Below are 20,059 nucleotides of genomic sequence, written 5' to 3' on the forward strand. Positions count from 1 at the left end.
AGAGAGACAGCCTGACTAATATTACTACAGAGACAGCCTAAATAACATTACTACAGAGAGACAGCCTGACTAATATTAATACAGAGAGACAGCCTGACTAATATTACTACAGAGAGACAGCCTGACTAATATTACTACAGAGACAGCCTAAATAACATTACTACAGAGAGACAGCCTGACTAATATTACTACAGAGAGACAGCCTGACTAATATTACTACAGAGACAGCCTAAATAACATTACTACAGAGAGACAGCCTGACTAATATTACTACAGAGAGACAGCCTGACTAATATTACTACAGAGACAGCCTAAATAACATTACTACAGAGAGACAGCCTGACTAATATTACTACAGAGAGGCAGCCTAAATAACATTACTACAGAGAGACAGCCTAAATAACATTACTACAGAGAGACAGCCTGACTAATATTACTACAGAGACAGCCTAAATAACATTACTACAGAGAGACAGCCTGACTAATATTACTACAGAGACAGCCTAAATAACATTACTACAGAGAGACAGCCTGACTAATATTACTACAGAGACAGCCTAAATAACATTACTACAGAGAGACAGCCTGACTAATATTACTACAGAGAGACAGCCTGACTAACATTACTACAGAGAGACAGTCTGACTAATATTACTATAGAGAGACAGTCTGACTAATATTACTACAGAGAGAAACCCTGACTAATATAACTACAGAGAGACAGTCTGACTAATATTACTACCGAGAGACAGTCTAAATAACATAACTACAGAGAGACAGCCTGACTAATATTACTACAGAGAGACAGCCTAAATAACATTACTACTGAGAGACAGCTTGACTAATATTACTACAGAGAGACCGCCTAAATAACATTACTACAGAGAGACAGCCTAAATAACATTACTACAGAGAGACAGCCTAAATAACATTACTACAGAGAAACAGCCTGACTAATATTACTACAGAGACAGCCTAAATAACATTACTACAGAGAGACAGCCTGACTAATATTACTACAGAGACAGCCTAAATAACATTACTACAGAGAGACAGCCTGACTAATATTACTACAGAGAGACAGCCTGACTAACATTAATACAGAGAGACAGCCTGACTAATATTACTACAGAGAGACAGCCTGACTAACATTACTACAGAGAGACAGTCTGACTAATATTACTACAGAGAGACACCCTGACTAACATTACTACAGAGAGACAGTCTGACTAATATTACTACAGAGAGACACCCTGACTAATATTACTATAAAGAGACAGTCTGACTAATATCACTACAGAGAGAAACCCTGACTAATATTACTACAGAGAGACAGTCTGACTAATATTACTATATAGAGAGACAGCCTGACTAATAATACTACAGAGAGACAGCCTGACTAATATTACTACAGAGAGACAGTCAGACTAATATTACTGCACAGAGACAGCCTGACTAATATTACTGCAGAGAGACAGTCTGACTAATATTACTACAGAGAGACAGTCTGACTAATATTACTACAGAGAGACACCCTGACTAATATTACTACAGAGAGACAGTCTGACTAATATTACTACAGAGAGACAGCTTGACTAATATTACTACAGAGTGACAGCCTAAATAACATTACTACAGAGAGACAGCCTGACTAATATTACTACAGAGAGACAGTCTGACTAATATTACTACAGAGAGACAGCCTAAATACCATTACTACAGAGAGACAGCCTGACTAATATTACTACAGAGTGACAGCCTAAATAACATTACTACAGAGAGACAGCCTGACTAATATTACTACAGAGAGACAGCCTAAATACCATTACTACAGAGAGACAGCCTGACTAATATTACTACAGAGAGGCAGCCTAAATAACATAACTACAGAGAGATAGCCTGACTAATATTACTACAGAGAGATAGCCTGACTAATATTACTACAGAGAGACAGCCTGACTAATATTACTACAGAGAGACAGTCTGACTAATATTACTACAGAGAGACAGCCTGACTAATATTACTACAGAGAGACAGTCTGACTAATATTACTACAGAGAGACAGCCTGGCTAATATTACTACAAAGAGACAGCCTGACTAATATTACTACAGAGAGACAGCCTAAATACCATTACTACAGAGAGACAGCCTGACTAATATTACTACAGAGAGGCAGCCTAAATAACATAACTACAGAGAGACAGCCTTATTAATATTACTACAGAGAGACAGCCTGACTAACATTACTATAGAGAGAGACAGCTTGACTAATATTACTACAGAGAGACAGGCTGACTAATATTACTACAGAGAGACACCCTGACTAATATTACTACAGAGAGACAGTCTGACTAATATTACTACAGAGAGACAGCTTGACTAATATTACTACAGAGTGGCAGCCTAAATAACATTACTACAGAGAGACAGCCTGACTAATATTACTACAGAGAGACAGCCTGACTAATATTACTACAGAGAGACAGCTTGACTAATATTACTACAGAGTGACAGCCTAAATAACATTACTACAGAGAGACAGCCTGACTAATATTACTACAGAGAGACAGTCTGACTAATATTACTACAGAGAGACAGCCTAAATACCATTACTACAGAGAGACAGCCTGACTAATATTACTACAGAGAGGCAGCCTAAATAACATAACTACAGGGAGATAGCCTGACTAATATTACTACAGAGAGACAGCCTGACTAATATTACTACAGAGAGACAGCCTGACTAATATTACTACAGAGAGACAGCCTGACTAATATTACTACAGAGAGACAGTCTGACTAATATTACTACAGAGAGACAGCCTGACTAATATTACTACAAAGAGACAGCCTGACTAATATTACTACAGAGAGACAGCCTAAATACCATTACTACAGAGAGACATCCTGACTAATATTACTACAGAGAGGCAGCCTTAATAACATAACTACAGAGAGACAGCCTTATTAGTATTACTACAGAGAGACAGCCTGACTAACATTACTATAGAGAGAGACAGCTTGACTAATATTACTACAGAGAGACAGGCTGACTAATATTACTACAGAGAGACAGTCTGACTAACATTAATACAGAGAGACAGCCTGACTAATATTACTACAGAGAGACAGCCTGACTAACATTAATACAGAGAGACAGCCTGACTAATATTACTACAGAGAGACAGCCTGACTAACATTAATACAGAGAGACAGCCTGACTAATATTACTACAGAGAGACACCCTGACTAATATTACTATAGAGAGACAGTCTGACTAATATCACTACAGAGAGAAACCCTGACTAATATTACTACAGAGAGACAGTCTGACTAATATTACTATATAGAGAGACAGCCTGACTAATAATACTACAGAGAGACAGCCTGACTAATATTACTACAGAGAGACAGTCTGACTAATATTACTGCACAGAGACAGCCTGACTAATATTACTGCAGAGAGACAGTCTGACTAATATTACTACAGAGAGACAGTCTGACTAATATTACTACAGAGAGACAGTCTGACTAATATTACTACAGAGAGACAGCCTGACTAATATTACTAAAGAGAGACAGTCTGACTAATATTACTACAGAGAGACACCATGACTAATATTACTACAGAGAGACAGTCTGACTAATATTACTACAGAGAGACAGCTTGACTAATATTACTACAGAGTGACAGCCTAAATAACATTACTACAGAGAGACAGCCTGACTAATATTACTACAGAGAGACAGTTTGACTAATATTACTACAGAGAGACAGCCTAAATACCATTACTACAGAGAGACAGCCTGACTAATATTACTACAGAGAGGCAGCCTAAATAACATAACTACAGAGAGATAGCCTGACTAATATTACTACAGAGAGATAGCCTGACTAATATTACTACAGAGAGACAGCCTGACTAATATTACTACAGAGAGACAGCCTGACTAATATTACTACAGAGAAACAGCCTGACTAATATTACTACAGAGAGACAGTCTGACTAATATTACTACAGAGAGACAGCCTGGCTAATATTACTACAGAGAGACAGCCTGACTAATATAACTACAGAGAGACAGCCTAAATACCATTACTACAGAGAGACAGCCTGACTAATATTACTACAGAGAGGCAGCCTAAATAACATAACTACAGAGAGACAGCCTTATTAATATTACTACAGAGAGACAGCCTGACTAACATTACTATAGAGAGAGACAGCTTGACTAATATTACTACAGAGAGACAGTCTGACTAATATTACTACAGAGAGACAGTCTGACTAATATTACTACAGAGAGACAGCTTGACTAATATTACTACAGAGTGACAGCCTAAATAACATTACTACAGAGAGACAGTCTGACTAATATTACTACAGAGAGACACCCTGACTAATATTACTATAGAGAGACAGTCTGACTAATATCACTACAGAGAGAAACCCTGACTAATATTACTACAGAGAGACAGCCTGACTAATATTACTACAGAGAGACAGTCTGACTAATATTACTACAGAGAGGCAGCCTAAATAACATAACTACAGAGAGACAGCCTTATTAATATTACTACAGAGTGACAGCCTAAATAACATTACTATAGAGAGAGACAGCTTGACTAATATTACTACAGAGAGACAGCCTGACTAACATTACTATATAGAGAGGCAGCCTGACTAATATTACTACAGAGAGACAGTCTGACTAATATTACTACAGAGAGACAGCCTGACTAACATTACTACAGAGAGACAGCCTGCCTAATATTACTACAGAGAGACAGCCGGACTAATATTACTACAGAGAGAGACAGCCTGCCTAATATTACTACAGAGAGACAGCCGGACTAATATTACTACAGAGAGAGACAGCCTGACTAATATTACTACAGAGAGACAGTCTGACTAATATTACTACAGAGAGACAGCCTGACTAACATTACTACAGAGAGACAGTCGGCCTAATATTACTACAGAGAGACAGCCTGCCTAATATTACTACAGATAGACAGCCTGACTAAAATTACTACAGAGAGACAGCCTGACTAATATTACTACAGAGAGACAACCTGACTAACATTACTACAGAGAGACAGTCTGACTAATATTACTGCAGAGAGACAGCCTGACTAACATTCCTACACAGAGACAGCCTGACTAATATTACTACAGAGAGACAGCCTGACTAATATTACTACAGAGAGAGACAGTCTGACTAATATTACTACAGAGAGACAGCCTGCCTATGATTACTACAGAGAGACAGCCTGACTAATATTACTACAGAGAGACAGTCTGACTAATATTAATACAGAGAGACAGCCTGACTAATATTACTACAGAGAGACAGCCTGACTAATATTACTACAGAGAGACAACCTGACTAACATTACTACAGAGAGACAGTCTGACTAATATTACTGCAGAGAGACAGCCTGACTAATATTACTACAGAGAGACAGCCTGACTAATATTACTACAGAGAGAGACAGTCTGACTAATATTACTACAGAGAGACAGCCTGCCTATGATTACTACAGAGAGACAGCCTGACTTATATTACTACAGAGAGACAGTCTGACTAATATTAATACAGAGAGACAGCCTGACTAATATTACTACAGAGAGACAGCCGGACTAATATTACTACAGAGAGACAGTCTGATTAATATTAATACAGAGAGACAGCCTGACTAATATTACTACAGAGAGACAGCTTGACTAATATTACTGCAGAGAGACAGCCTGACTAATATTACTACAGAGAGACAGCCGGACTAATATTACTACAGAGAGACAGTCTGATTAATATTAATACAGAGAGACAGCCTGACTAATATTACTACAGAGAGACAGTCTGACTAATATTAATACAGAGAGACAGCCTGACTAATATTACTACAGAGAGACAGCCTGACTAATATTACTACAGAGAGACAGTCTGACTAATATTAATACAGAGAGACAGCCTGACTAATATTACTACAGAGAGGCAGCCTGGCTAATATACTACAGAGACAGCCTAAATAACATTACTACAGAGAGACAGCCTGACTAATATTACTACAGAGAGACAGCCTGACTAATATTACTACAGAGACAGCCTAAATAACATTACTACAGAGAGACAGCCTGACTAATATTACTACAGAGAGGCAGCCTAAATAACATTACTACAGAGAGACAGCCTAAATAACATTACTACAGAGAGACAGCCTGACTAATATTACTACAGAGACAGCCTAAATAACATTACTACAGAGAGACAGCCTGACTAATATTACTACAGAGACAGCCTAAATAACATTACTACAGAGAGACAGCCTGACTAATATTACTACAGAGACAGCCTAAATAACATTACTACAGAGAGACAGCCTGACTAATATTACTACAGAGAGACAGCCTGACTAACATTACTACAGAGAGACAGTCTGACTAATATTACTATAGAGAGACAGTCTGACTAATATTACTACAGAGAGAAACCCTGACTAATATTACTACAGAGAGACAACCTGACTAACATTACTACAGAGAGACAGTCTGACTAATATTACTGCAGAGAGACAGCCTGACTAACATTCCTACACAGAGACAGCCTGACTAATATTACTACAGAGAGACAGCCTGACTAATATTACTACAGAGAGAGAAAGTCTGACTAATATTACTACAGAGAGACAGTCTGACTAACATTACTATAGAGAGACAGTCTGACTAATATTACTACAGAGAGAAACCCTGACTAATATTACTACAGAGAGACAACCTGACTAACATTACTACAGAGAGACAGTCTGACTAATATTACTGCAGAGAGACAGCCTGACTAACATTCCTACACAGAGACAGCCTGACTAATATTACTACAGAGAGACAGCCTGACTAATATTACTACAGAGAGAGACAGTCTGACTAATATTACTACAGAGAGACAGTCTGACTAATATTACTACAGAGACAGCCTAAATAACATTACTACAGAGAGACAGCCTGACTAATATTACTACAGAGAGACAGCCTGACTAACATTAATACAGAGAGACAGCCTGACTAATATTACTACAGAGAGACAGTCTGACTAATATTACTACAGAGAGACACCCTGACTAATATTACTACAGAGAGACACCCTGACTAATATTACTATAGAGAGACAGTCTGACTAATATCACTACAGAGAGAAACCCTGACTAATATTACTACAGAGAGAAAGTCTGACTAATATTACTATATAGAGAGACAGCCTGACTAATAATACTACAGAGAGACAGCCTGACTAATATTACTACAGAGAGACAGTCTGACTAATATTACTGCACAGAGACAGCCTGACTAATATTACTGCAGAGAGACAGTCTGACTAATATTACTACAGAGAGACAGTCTGACTAATATTACTACAGAGAGACAGTCTGACTAATATTACTACAGAGAGACAGCCTGACTAATATTACTAAAGAGAGACAGTCTGACTAATATTACTACAGAGAGACACCATGACTAATATTACTACAGAGAGACAGTCTGACTAATATTACTACAGAGAGACAGCTTGACTAATATTACTACAGAGTGACAGCCTAAATAACATTACTACAGAGAGACAGCCTGACTAATATTACTACAGAGAGACAGTCTGACTAATATTACTACAGAGAGACAGCCTAAATACCATTACTACAGAGAGACAGCCTGACTAATATTACTACAGAGAGGCAGCCTAAATAACATAACTACAGAGAGATAGCCTGACTAATATTACTACAGAGAGATAGCCTGACTAATATTACTACAGAGAGACAGCCTGACTAATATTACTACAGAGAGACAGCCTGACTAATATTACTACAGAGAAACAGCCTGACTAATATTACTACAGAGAGACAGTCTGACTAATATTACTACAGAGAGACAGCCTGGCTAATATTACTACAGAGAGACAGCCTGACTAATATAACTACAGAGAGACAGCCTAAATACCATTACTACAGAGAGACAGCCTGACTAATATTACTACAGAGAGGCAGCCTAAATAACATAACTACAGAGAGACAGCCTTATTAATATTACTACAGAGAGACAGCCTGACTAACATTACTATAGAGAGAGACAGCTTGACTAATATTACTACAGAGAGACAGTCTGACTAATATTACTACAGAGAGACAGTCTGACTAATATTACTACAGAGAGACAGCTTGACTAATATTACTACAGAGTGACAGCCTAAATAACATTACTACAGAGAGACAGTCTGACTAATATTACTACAGAGAGACAGCTTGACTAATATTACTACAGAGTGACAGCCTAAATAACATTACGACAGAGAGACAGTCTGACTAATATTACTACAGAGAGACACCCTGACTAATATTACTATAGAGAGACAGTCTGACTAATATCACTACAGAGAGAAACCCTGACTAATATTACTACAGAGAGACAGCCTGACTAATATTACTACAGAGAGACAGTCTGACTAATATTACTACAGAGAGGCAGCCTAAATAACATAACTACAGAGAGACAGCCTTATTAATATTACTACAGAGTGACAGCCTAAATAACATTACTATAGAGAGAGACAGCTTGACTAATATTACTACAGAGAGACAGCCAGACTAACATTACTATATAGAGAGGCAGCCTGACTAATATTACTACAGAGAGACAGTCTGACTAATATTACTACAGAGAGACAGCCTGACTAACATTACTACAGAGAGACAGCCTGCCTAATATTACTACAGAGAGACAGCCGGACTAATATTACTACAGAGAGAGACAGCCTGCCTAATATTACTACAGAGAGACAGCCGGACTAATATTACTACAGAGAGAGACAGCCTGACTAATATTACTACAGAGAGACAGTCTGACTAATATTACTACAGAGAGACAGCCTGACTAACATTACTACAGAGAGACAGCCGGCCTAATATTACTACAGAAAGACAGCCTGCCTAATATTACTACAGATAGACAGCCTGACTAAAATTACTACAGAGAGACAGCCTGACTAATATTACTACAGAGAGACAACCTGACTAACATTACTACAGAGAGACAGTCTGACTAATATTACTGCAGAGAGACAGCCTGACTAACATTCCTACACAGAGACAGCCTGACTAATATTACTACAGAGAGACAGCCTGACTAATATTACTACAGAGAGAGACAGTCTGACTAATATTACTACAGAGAGACAGCCTGACTAATATTACTACAGAGAGACAACCTGACTAACATTACTACAGAGAGACAGTCTGACTAATATTACTGCAGAGAGACAGCCTGACTAACATTCCTACACAGAGACAGCCTGACTAATATTACTACAGAGAGACAGCCTGACTAATATTACTACAGAGAGAGACAGTCTGACTAATATTACTACAGAGAGACAGCCTGCCTATGATTACTACAGAGAGACAGCCTGACTTATATTACTACAGAGAGACAGTCTGACTAATATTAATACAGAGAGACAGCCTGACTAATATTACTACAGAGAGACAGCCGGACTAATATTACTACAGAGAGACAGTCTGATTAATATTAATACAGAGAGACAGCCTGACTAATATTAATACAGAGAGACAGCCTGACTAATATTACTACAGAGAGACAGCCTGACTAATATTACTACAGAGAGACAGCTTGACTAATATTACTGCAGAGAGACAGCCTGGCTAATATTACTACAGAGAGACAGCCGGACTAATATTACTACAGAGAGACAGTCTGATTAATATTAATACAGAGAGACAGCCTGACTAATATTAATACAGAGAGACAGCCTGACTAATCTGTTTAGGCTTTGTCTGTCAAGTTCCTGTATGGAAATAGCAGAGCCTTCTGAACACTGACAGTCATGTAGTACTAGAAAGTATCCACCAGATGGCTGCACTTATGTGTTAGCTTCTCATATATCTGTATGACTGAGCCATTCTCTGCTTCTTGTCACTTTACAACTCTTACAGCCCTCAGCTGCCTACATGCTATCCACAGTGATATCGAAAAAATATAAACCATTGTTTACTGTCAGGTTCCGCCCATGATACCTCAGGGTGCGTTCACAAATTCCGCTAGGTTCACGTTCATAACGTTCCATTAGCGCACAGGGGGCGGGCCTCGAGGCGATCGCATATGCATTTCACCGGGAAACGCATGCGATTGATAACCCGATTGCATGCTTCTCTCTGAAACCGCATATGCGATCGCCCCTAGTCCCGTCCCCATTGCGCTAGCGCCGCATTATGAACGCAACGGAACGTGTGAACGCACCCTTTATGTCAGAATAAATAATCCTTTTTATGTCATACACTTTTTCTTTCCTTCTTAGGATCTTAGAATGTCTCAGCTGCTAATAGCAAATGGACATCATTGTGCTCCCTGTAAGAAGACACTGAAATGCCAAGATGCTGCTTTGCAAACTTCCCACAATATGAAAGAACCCATTAAAAAGAGCTGGACTTCACATCATGGTACATGGAATATGAGGCATTGTAGGACCGTTTTAACTAAAATATTTAATAATTTGCTGCCATTTAATTAATTATAACAGGGTATGGGGCCTTTCTTCCTGAAGTACATTTTCACCATTTCATGCTTCACTGCTGCCTACTGAAGTGATCTTGTTATATATAGGGGAAGGGACTTTAAGGTCGTGTTCACACGTGGAGCTTTGGTTGCGTCAAAACTCATGCAGGGCGGCATGGTGGCTGAGTGAGTAGCACTTCTGCCTTGCAGCACTGGGGTCCTGGGTTCGAATCCCACCCAGGTCAACATCTGCAAAGAGTTTGTATGTTCTCTCCGTGTTTGCGTGGGTTTCCTCCGGTTTCCTCCCACACTCCAAAACATACTGTTAGGTTGTTTAAATTGTGAGCCCGATGGGGCACTATATAAATAAAGAATTATTATTATCATGCATCAAAATGCATGTGTCAGACCCCATACGTTTTTAAATGTTAAAATGCATTTGGCTACTCTGGAACCGTTTTTCTTCATTGTTTCAAGTGTAAGCAGCTGTGAAAATGTGTATACAGCTGCTTACACTTCCAGCAATGAAGAAAAAAAAACGCTTCCAGAGTAGCCAAACACATAGTAACATTTGAAAATGCATGCGTTTTGACAGTTCACTGCCAGAAATAACTGTTTTTATATTTTGATTTTTACGGCTTATTAAGTTTTATATCAGTTCTAGGGAAATGGGGGTGATTTTCATTTTTTAAATTTTTACTATTTTTTACATTTAAATTCATGGAAAAACCCTTAATACTTTTGAAAAATACTTTTACAGATAATGGGCGTCCTACAAAAGTAAAAGCTTGGCAAAAGACCTCAGACTGTCAAGCAAAGAAGAATTGTGATTTGGATGCAGACAAACTTAAAAGAAGCGGCTCAAGGGTAATAGTATGTGTGTAGCTAACAAAAGCATCTGTATACCAATCTTTACAGTGTGAAGTTTTTGTATCTTTTATATTGGACCATTGGCTATATGTGGTCTTTTCTCCAACACTTGTACTGATGTCAGGTTGTATTTGCTGTAGTTATTAGTAAACGTAGCATATAAACACTTATGAGGCAGGGGGCTGAAAGGGAACCTGTCATCGGGATAACACATTTTCACCTAGAACCATACCTTTGTAGAGTCAATAAACATTTATTGAAAGGTACAAAGTACAATGTCACCCTACCATCATCCAGGGCTTCCAGTTCCTCCATTATTAAAATCTAATAGAGAGCCACAACCATGGGAGAACTGAAGACCTCCAGCAATTGGGGATAACCTGACTGGTAGGAACAAGAAAATGTCTCATGAGACCCTTTTTGATTTTCAAAAATATCCAGGAAGAGCAGAGAGTGACGCCTGGTTTAAAAAAATTGTATTAGATTTAGTTAACTGACATTATATTAACATCTTGCCAGAGAGGAGAGATGAGGGGGCAGCCCCACCATACATGCAACATTGTGCCTGTGCCACCTTCACACCGTCAACATTGATCAGAAATCTGTGGACTGATTTAACTGGAGTACAGTACCAATGTGAAAGGATCTTAAAGTTAAGTTCTTATAATCGGCAAGATGAGGATAGCATATGAGTTAGAGTGAACACCATAGACCAGTGGTGGCGAACCTATGGCACGGGTGCCAGAGGTGGCACTCTGAGCCATTTCTGTGGGCACTCAGGTTGTCACCCCAGGACAGAGTTCAATGGACAGGAACAAATCCACCAAATCTTCCTGCAGTCCCAGGCAACTTAAGAGATGCTGCTCTCAGTGCTATAAAGCGACTCTTCATTGGCTGTTTGGAACTGTGGGAAAAGTGAGAAGGAGTGGACAGGGCTGCATTATCTTTGGAGGTTATCTTGCCGGACCCTTCATTCTTCCTCTACAGAGAGACCCTGGAGAGAAGCTACAATGATAGTCTGAATTTGTCCTCCTTCTTTTAACTGTATTGGGGGCCTCATGGGCTAATATGATGGAAAGATGTGGAAGAACAGGTAGCAATAAGTTACTGCTTAAAATGCCATGTTGGCATGTAAATAAGTGGATTTTTGTAGCTTAGGCACTCGGCCTCCAAAAGGTTTGCCGTCACTGCCATAGACCATTGCTCTGCCGAGAGTTTTTTTTTACCAAGGGCTGTCAACTATGCCCTATCATTATACGTTTTGAGCTTCCGTCTCCTTTGCCAATATTACACCTTATAGCAGTGAGATGGTGTGAGTAGGTGGATCTTTGAGACAGAGCTTTTCAAATGTAATGAAAGTAGATGCAAGTATTGGTATGGGTGCTACAGCGAAGATAAAATGTAGCAGTTGGGGATACTTAAAGGGGTATGCTATAATGCTATAAATAAATGAATATAGCAAAACTCAATGTCATTAGTCACAAAATGGAGCTTAAATAGTTTATGATTTACAAATTGTTATGACCTCTCTAAAGTAGGGAGAGTTATTACCAAGATGGCCGCCACTGGAAAATACAAGTCCCCAACTGATGATGTAACTGACTATCCTGCTCTTTTACCATAGTAATGATGTGTAACTGCCATCACCACAGCACTGGCCATACTGAATGCACTGCAACCAACCGACTGCAGCCAAACATAGTGGTGATCACATGACCTGCCCAGGCAGGTGCAGGACATGTGATGTGGACGTGTGACCAGCGGCCATCTTCTGTCCTGTGTCTTCTCCGTGCGGAGGAAATTAATGGACTGATTAAAGGGCCAGTAGCATTTTAATTCTTCATTACTGTCTATGTCAAGAGCATTTTTCTGCTAAGGGAAGCAAAATTTTAAATAACAACTAAATATATAGTAGCTTATATTTTAATGACCTATTTGTATATAAATTATGCTGATTCCTGGAATACCCCTTTAAGCCAAGAGCCTAGTGATCCTTCTGTGCCTATGTCCGCCAAGGGGCGGATTCCATTATCATTGACCATGGCTCTGACTGTAGAAAGCACAGTATCATCCAAACCCAGAAACGAGAGAGCTTGAACACCTGGCCCAAAATGAGGATTGCCTAATAAGGGAGTCATAGTAACTAGTAACTCTAATTTCTGTAAATTAATTTTGAAGTTGCTAAGTTTACCGAAAGTATCAAACTCCTTCAATATAGCAGGAAGAGAGATTCTAGGGTTGGTCACATAAAGAAGTAAATCATTCGTAAATAAGGACATCTTGTGATGAGTGTGCTCCACCTTTAAGCCCTGAACATCAGGATTATTCCAGAGAGCGATAGCCAGAGATTTCATCACCAAGATATACAAGAAGGGAGATAAAGGTCATCCCTTCTAAAAGAGGTGTGGCTTTCCCTATCCCATCCTGGAAAACTTTTCATGTTTTCCCAGAAACCTCTAGTGAAGCATCCATGGCTATAAGACTCCACCTGCCTACCCGGCAGCCTTCATTGGCAGTCTCCGTAAGGAGAACTCTTCCCGACCTTAGTCACAAGCCTCTCACTTAGCCAAACCAGTTCCCTACGCTGTACTGAAGAGATGCAACCACATCAAAACAATGCTGTCTACAGTTGGGAATCTGTTCCTTCTGGAATTGATATACTATTTTGGTTTTAATCCCACATCATGTCATAAGGCTTCCTAAAGGTCATGCTTGATATCAAGGGAGCTGTCTTACAAGGTAGCTAAAAGAGGTGTGGTTTTCCTTTTCACTTTGCATATATTTCCATAATCCCCTAGTGGAGCATCCATGGCTATAAGATTCCACACGCCTACACAGCCTACAGTCTCCGTAAGGAAAACTCTTCCCGACAAGAGAATAATAACGATTTAAGTTTATGAGCTCTCTCCCGTTTCAACCTGGCCCCAATGGTTTGTAATTTGCACTTGGGCGATTCCTATTCAGGGATGGGCGAGGAGTCGTTCAGAGAGGGATTCTCGGAGACAATTCGGTTTGCAGACATAATCTCCTGAGCACGCAGAGGATCGTCCAGAAGATGATGATTTAATCCCCATGAACCTTTTTTTGGCCTGGGAAAGAGGAACCTGGGTCAGGCCATGTAACACCTAGGTAACATGTCAAGCAGCCTATGTGAGAGAAATATGCAGTCTGTGGTATGTGTTATGTCCCAGACAATGGTAACTGTATTCTCTCACTGTGGGATGTAGTGTGCACCACATGTCTACTAAGCAGAGAGCTTGAAGTTCAGTCATCAACCTGCAGAATTTGGCAAAAGAGATAGAGAACCTAGCTGTAGTAGTGTCCAGGTCCTTGTCCATCACCATCAAGGATGATATCTGGGCCATCTGTGAATTGCCCCAATGAGTGTAGTACTTTAACTCCAGTTATCAGGATATATAATTTGAGTTATGTATTAGCAAAAGTGAAAACAGCACCTCATATACTAATTTTCAGAAACAAAAATCTAGCCTTCGGGTAATATTTAGAGTACAACAATACGTATTGAAAAGATTTATGGAAAGCTATTGGCACCCCCTCCTATAGGCTGACACTGCTACATCAGATGATTGCTTGTTCATATCCTATGGTGGAGTTAGTAAAAAAGTTTAAATAAAAAAAAGGTATTCAATAAAAAATAAGCAATAAATCAAGAAAACTGCCCTTAAGCCCCATAACATATAAAGAGATATATAACACAAAAAAAAGTCCAAATCAACACAAACCCCACATATATAGCATCACTGCATCCGTAACAACCCGTAGAATAACAGTAAATAATTATTGAACCCGCACAATGAAGGCCATTAAAAAAAACTGTTAAAAATCCACCAAAAATGATGATTTTACCTATAGAATCCCACATAAAATGCTCTAAAAAGTGATAAAAAAAACATATGTACTCCAGAATAATACTGTTGCAAAGTACAACATGTCCTGCAAAAAAAAAGCCATCAACCAGCTCTGTAGCAAAAAAGTAAAAATGTTTTGCCACTTTGAAGATGACGATGCAAAAATGATCGATTTTTCCCCACATTAGGGTTTTATTTGGCAAATTTAGTAAAAGCGCTGTGCACCCATAAAACAAATATCGGCCACATGTGGGGGGTTTCTGTACTCATAATAAACAGCAAAATAAACGTATAACCGACAAAATTTGAACATTCTAAATTTCACCTCCATTTTGATGTAATTACTATGAAGATCTCAAGGGGTTCCTAATCTTCCTAAAAGCTATTTCTGATGGTTTGAGGGGTGCAGATTTGAAAAATTGGTTAATTATATAGGGGGTTTTGATGTTAAATATGTAAAATTTCATTCAAAACAGTATTTATCCCCAAAATAGTCAATTATAAAAATAGGGGTGTTCTCGTCTGGGCATCCACATTCAGTTTCATTAATTTGGCATACATAAACATTTCACCAAATAGATGTTATTAAAAAAATGTTCCTGAGTGAAGATAATTTCTCATAAATGTAGTCATATGGTCCCTTAGAAACAAGACTGTGTCCTTGGATACGGCCACCTCTGCTGGAGGGATTGCACAAAGAAACAAGAAATCACTAAAGAGGTCACCGTGAAGTGGTTGGTGGGCTTATACAATTTGATCAAAATGTAACTAAGAACCTCGAGTTTGTTATATAATGTAGCCTAGCGGCAGTAGATCATTGTGTGATGTGTGGATGTGCGGCCCAGTTCTTTTTCTCTCCCCATGTTGGTTTAGTACATTATATCCCTTGATTTATTTTGTTTTTCCTGGTATCAGCACTCCGCACCATTCGACCCAGGTGTTTTTAAATTAGCAGTAGACTGCATATAGGGGCCGCCTACTTCCTCTCAGCTAGTGTCTGAGACCACATGGAACAGTGAGTATTCAACACCTGTTCACACATGGTGAGCCTTTTTTCCTGTTCACATGGTGTGGTGCGGTATTGTATGGCGTCCGCTGCTTCTGTTGTGCGGTTGTGCTTCTGGTGGGAGCCCAAAGCCGTGGGGGCTATGCCTGTCAGTATGGGTGCTGTGGGGCAACCGGATCTTGGTCCCTGCCGGTGCTGTGCTACAGTGGTGGTGGACGCCATGTGATACCGCACATATAAGCGTAGGGACCCACCACAAAGAGGTCACTGTGAAGTGGTTGGTGGGCTTATACAATTTGATCAAAATGTAACTAAGAACCTCTAGTTCGTTATATAATGCGGCAGTAGATCATTGTGTGATGTGTGGATGTGCAGTCCATTTCTTTTTCTCTCCCCATGCTGGTTTTGTATATGAAATGTCCGGGAGTTACAGCATGTCCCACAGCCATCCTGTAGTAATGATCGCTGGCTAGGCAGGGCATCAATAGCACATTTATGAGAAATTCTCTTCATGCAAGAACATTTTTTTTAATAAAATCCATTGAAGAAATGTTTACATATGGAAAATTTATTTTTTTAAATGTGAATGCCCAGATGGGAATACCCCTTTAAGGAGTTAATACATATTCACAATTGAAAACAATGGGGCACATTTACTAAGGCTCTGCGGAGCGCATTTTCGTTGGGTTTCTCAACTTTTTCCGTTTTGCGCCGCATTTAACTGGGTTTTTGGTGCACGCGATCGGATCTTGGCGCAATGTGCCGACTTTCATGTGACACAAATCGGGGGGCGTGGCCATCGGACAACCCGACTGATTCAGACTAAGCGCGGGATTTAACATTCAAAATTGTGTCGCAAGCCATGCACTTGCATGCACCGGAAAGAAGATGGTGAACTCCGGCGGACCTGAGCGGGGAAGCGACAAATGCAGGAATTGGACGCACGATCTTAGTCAATCGCGGCAGCTCCGAATCCTCGTCAGACAACGCACTTCGGGGATCGCGATTGGGCGGGTAAGTAAATGTGCCCAAATGTGTAAAATAATTTTTTTAAAAATGTTTTGCCATCCTCTAACCCTAATAACTTTTTCATATTTTGAGATGTGAGGTGTCAGTTTTTGCAAGATGATGTTAGGGTTGGGTAACACAGAAGACAGGGGATAGTGTGCCCTGAGCTTGTCCCAACCTCTGTCCCTTCCTATAGCCCCCCCACGCTAATTTGTAGGGCGACTACTTGAAGACTCGGAATACACTAGATAAGTGCGCAAGGTCGGAGAACGCTGCTAGCACCACCAGAAGTCCCACCATTCTCCCCAGCGAACCTGACAGATGAACTGACGTTTTCATTGCTACTATTTTGAGGACTATGCAACCTTTGAATCACTCTTTATTACATTTTTTATGTTTTATAAAATGGTGTAAAAGTCGCGTTCTGGAGATTTGGGCACTATGTTCCGTTATGTGGTCCAGCGCCGGCAATAACCGCTTTTGTATTTTGATATATCGGGCATTTTGGGATGTGGGGATACCTAAAATGTTTGACTTTTTTACCATTTATTTAGGTTTGTATCAGTTCTAGAGAAAGGGGGGGGTATTTGAATTTTTTAGATTTTATTATTTTTTTCCCTATTTCTTAGACCCTCAGTGAGCGTAAAGGGGTTAAAACATTCTATGAAACACTTGTGCGGTTAAATGTTCTTTAAACCCCTTTACAAATTCCATGAGGTGGTTTATTTTTTAATATAATTTATTGGAAGGTAAGAAATCACAAAACGCTAGTATAAAATAGCCAATAATAAAATATTTGCTTACATATAGGGCTTACATTAGAGCATCAGACCATAAAGGAATGTAAATAGAAATATTGCCTCGCCAATAATATAGATAGTCATGAAACCACTGTTAGAATAGCCATCATAAGTCGTGTGAGGCTTTAACTGCCTTGAGACATTGAATGTTAAGGTACTAAACTATTCAATGAATGAGAATAAGAGCAGACCCCATTAGGGGAAGACAAAAGACGCAAGGCAACAATGGCAATACACCCATTAATGTCAAGGGGGTAGGGTGCAACCACCGGAGCATGGAAGGGCTGAATTTGTGGGTCTGCCAAGGGAATCAAAACTGGGGTCCATACAAACTGAGAACTCTCAAAAGCTAGTGGAAAACAAAGGTTGTCAAAGGGGGAAGTGGCCAAAAAATGGAAGACAGCTAGAGGGATCTCCAGCTTTACTCCAAATTTTAATTTTATCACAGGTCAAAGTGGGAAGGTTCTCCAAATCTCAGCAGTACAATCGCCTGCCCAGGGAAGGGTTCTAACATCCACTGGAGAGAGAACGTTTTTTACGCAAACATATTGCTTTGTGGATTAAAAATGGAACCAATCGACTAACCTGAAGAGGGCTGAAGAAATATGGTAAATATAGATATCAGGCCAGCCTGTGCCACCCTTACCCTTGAATCTGCAGAGAACATGTCTTATTAGAGGATGGGTTTGGCTCCAGACAAATTTGCTGATTGCTTTTTCCAATTTTTACAAAATTGAATGAGGGAGGACAATCAGGATCACCTGAAAAGTATACAGACATTCTGGCTGTATATTCATTTTGATCATGTTTATGTGACCAAACCTTGAGAAGGATCCTCTTCTTATCTCATAGAAAATCCAAAACTTTGGATAGCAATGGAGTGAAATACAAAGGAATAAGTTGAGTAAAATCAAGTGGGATCCAGATCACCAGATATTTCAAGGCGTCCTTTACCCATCGAAAACTAAAGGATTGGAACAAGGGAACCCTGTGTTTCTCTGCTAACGATAAATGTAAAGCTTCATTCTTTGAGAAATTCATCTTAAAGTTACTTTTATGACCAAATTGATCCAATTCTCTTATAATAACTGGAAAATATATTTGAGGGTTTGTGACATAAAACAGGAGAATGGGTAATCATGTGTTTGAGGATTAAGTATTTTCCAAACATCCACCAGCTGCAGGGAGCAGAAAACACAGTGCAGGGACAGCATCTGGAATGCAGAATTTAAAGGCCTACCTGGAGTTGTGTCCAGAGATGGCTCCATCACAGAATTGAAGTCTCCTCCTATAACCAGCAGTCCTTCAGCAAAGGCCTCCATTTCTCTCAAGAACACAGTGCAAGTACGTAATTGGTCCTGGTTGGGAGGTTAGCTTTGGTAAAACTCTTACAGTAAATAGACATCTTCAAAAAAATTTACCTCTCCTCATCATCTCCTCTTTATGCATATGATGAAGCACAATAGACCTATTCTCTGGGGTGTTAAACCCTCATACATTAAAAGAACACCAAGTAAACTGAGACATTGGAAAGGCCGAAGTACAGGGTACGTCAAATGCAGATATTGGGGAGGTAGCCACCCACTCCAGTTTAATGAGCACTAAGTATAGTTATGGAGGCCTAGAGCTTCAGCCACCGAGTCAACGTCGGCCGGGCATTTGATGATTTAGGTGGTGCTGCCCAGCGGAAAGGGGAAACCTCAACGGTTAGCAATCTGAGACTCTTTTAAAGAGTCGAAAAGGGGGCGCAGGGCTCTGCGCTTTGTTACGGTGTTGTGATCCGAGAGGTGTTGCAGACTAGCCCCTCCAAACTTGATTACTTCCATGGCCCATGCATCTATTGTGGTTTTCCACATCATCCACCATGTCGTAGAGCTGTTATATCTGCTGCAAATGTTGATCAAGAAGAGCCTAATGGGCCACACCATTCTGATTATGTATA

General features: G+C 39.7%; 1 protein-coding gene across 3 annotated transcripts in view; it reads left to right on the top strand.

Annotated features, from left to right (window-relative positions):
• C6H20orf96 (chromosome 6 C20orf96 homolog) overlaps positions 1-20,059 on the top strand; it is a 42,849-nt gene that overhangs the window by 1,103 nt on the left and 21,687 nt on the right. For all 3 annotated transcript variants that reach the window (XM_072110755.1, XM_072110753.1, XM_072110752.1), the window contains exons 2-3: positions 10,368-10,509; positions 11,325-11,431. In XM_072110755.1, the coding sequence (XP_071966856.1) occupies positions 10,377-10,509; positions 11,325-11,431 (240 nt within the window). In that variant the 5' untranslated portion in view covers positions 10,368-10,376. The remainder of the gene's footprint in view (positions 1-10,367; positions 10,510-11,324; positions 11,432-20,059) is intronic.

This window comes from Engystomops pustulosus, chromosome 6 (assembly GCF_040894005.1).
Source record: "Engystomops pustulosus chromosome 6, aEngPut4.maternal, whole genome shotgun sequence".
Taxonomy (NCBI): Eukaryota; Metazoa; Chordata; class Amphibia; order Anura; family Leptodactylidae; genus Engystomops; species Engystomops pustulosus.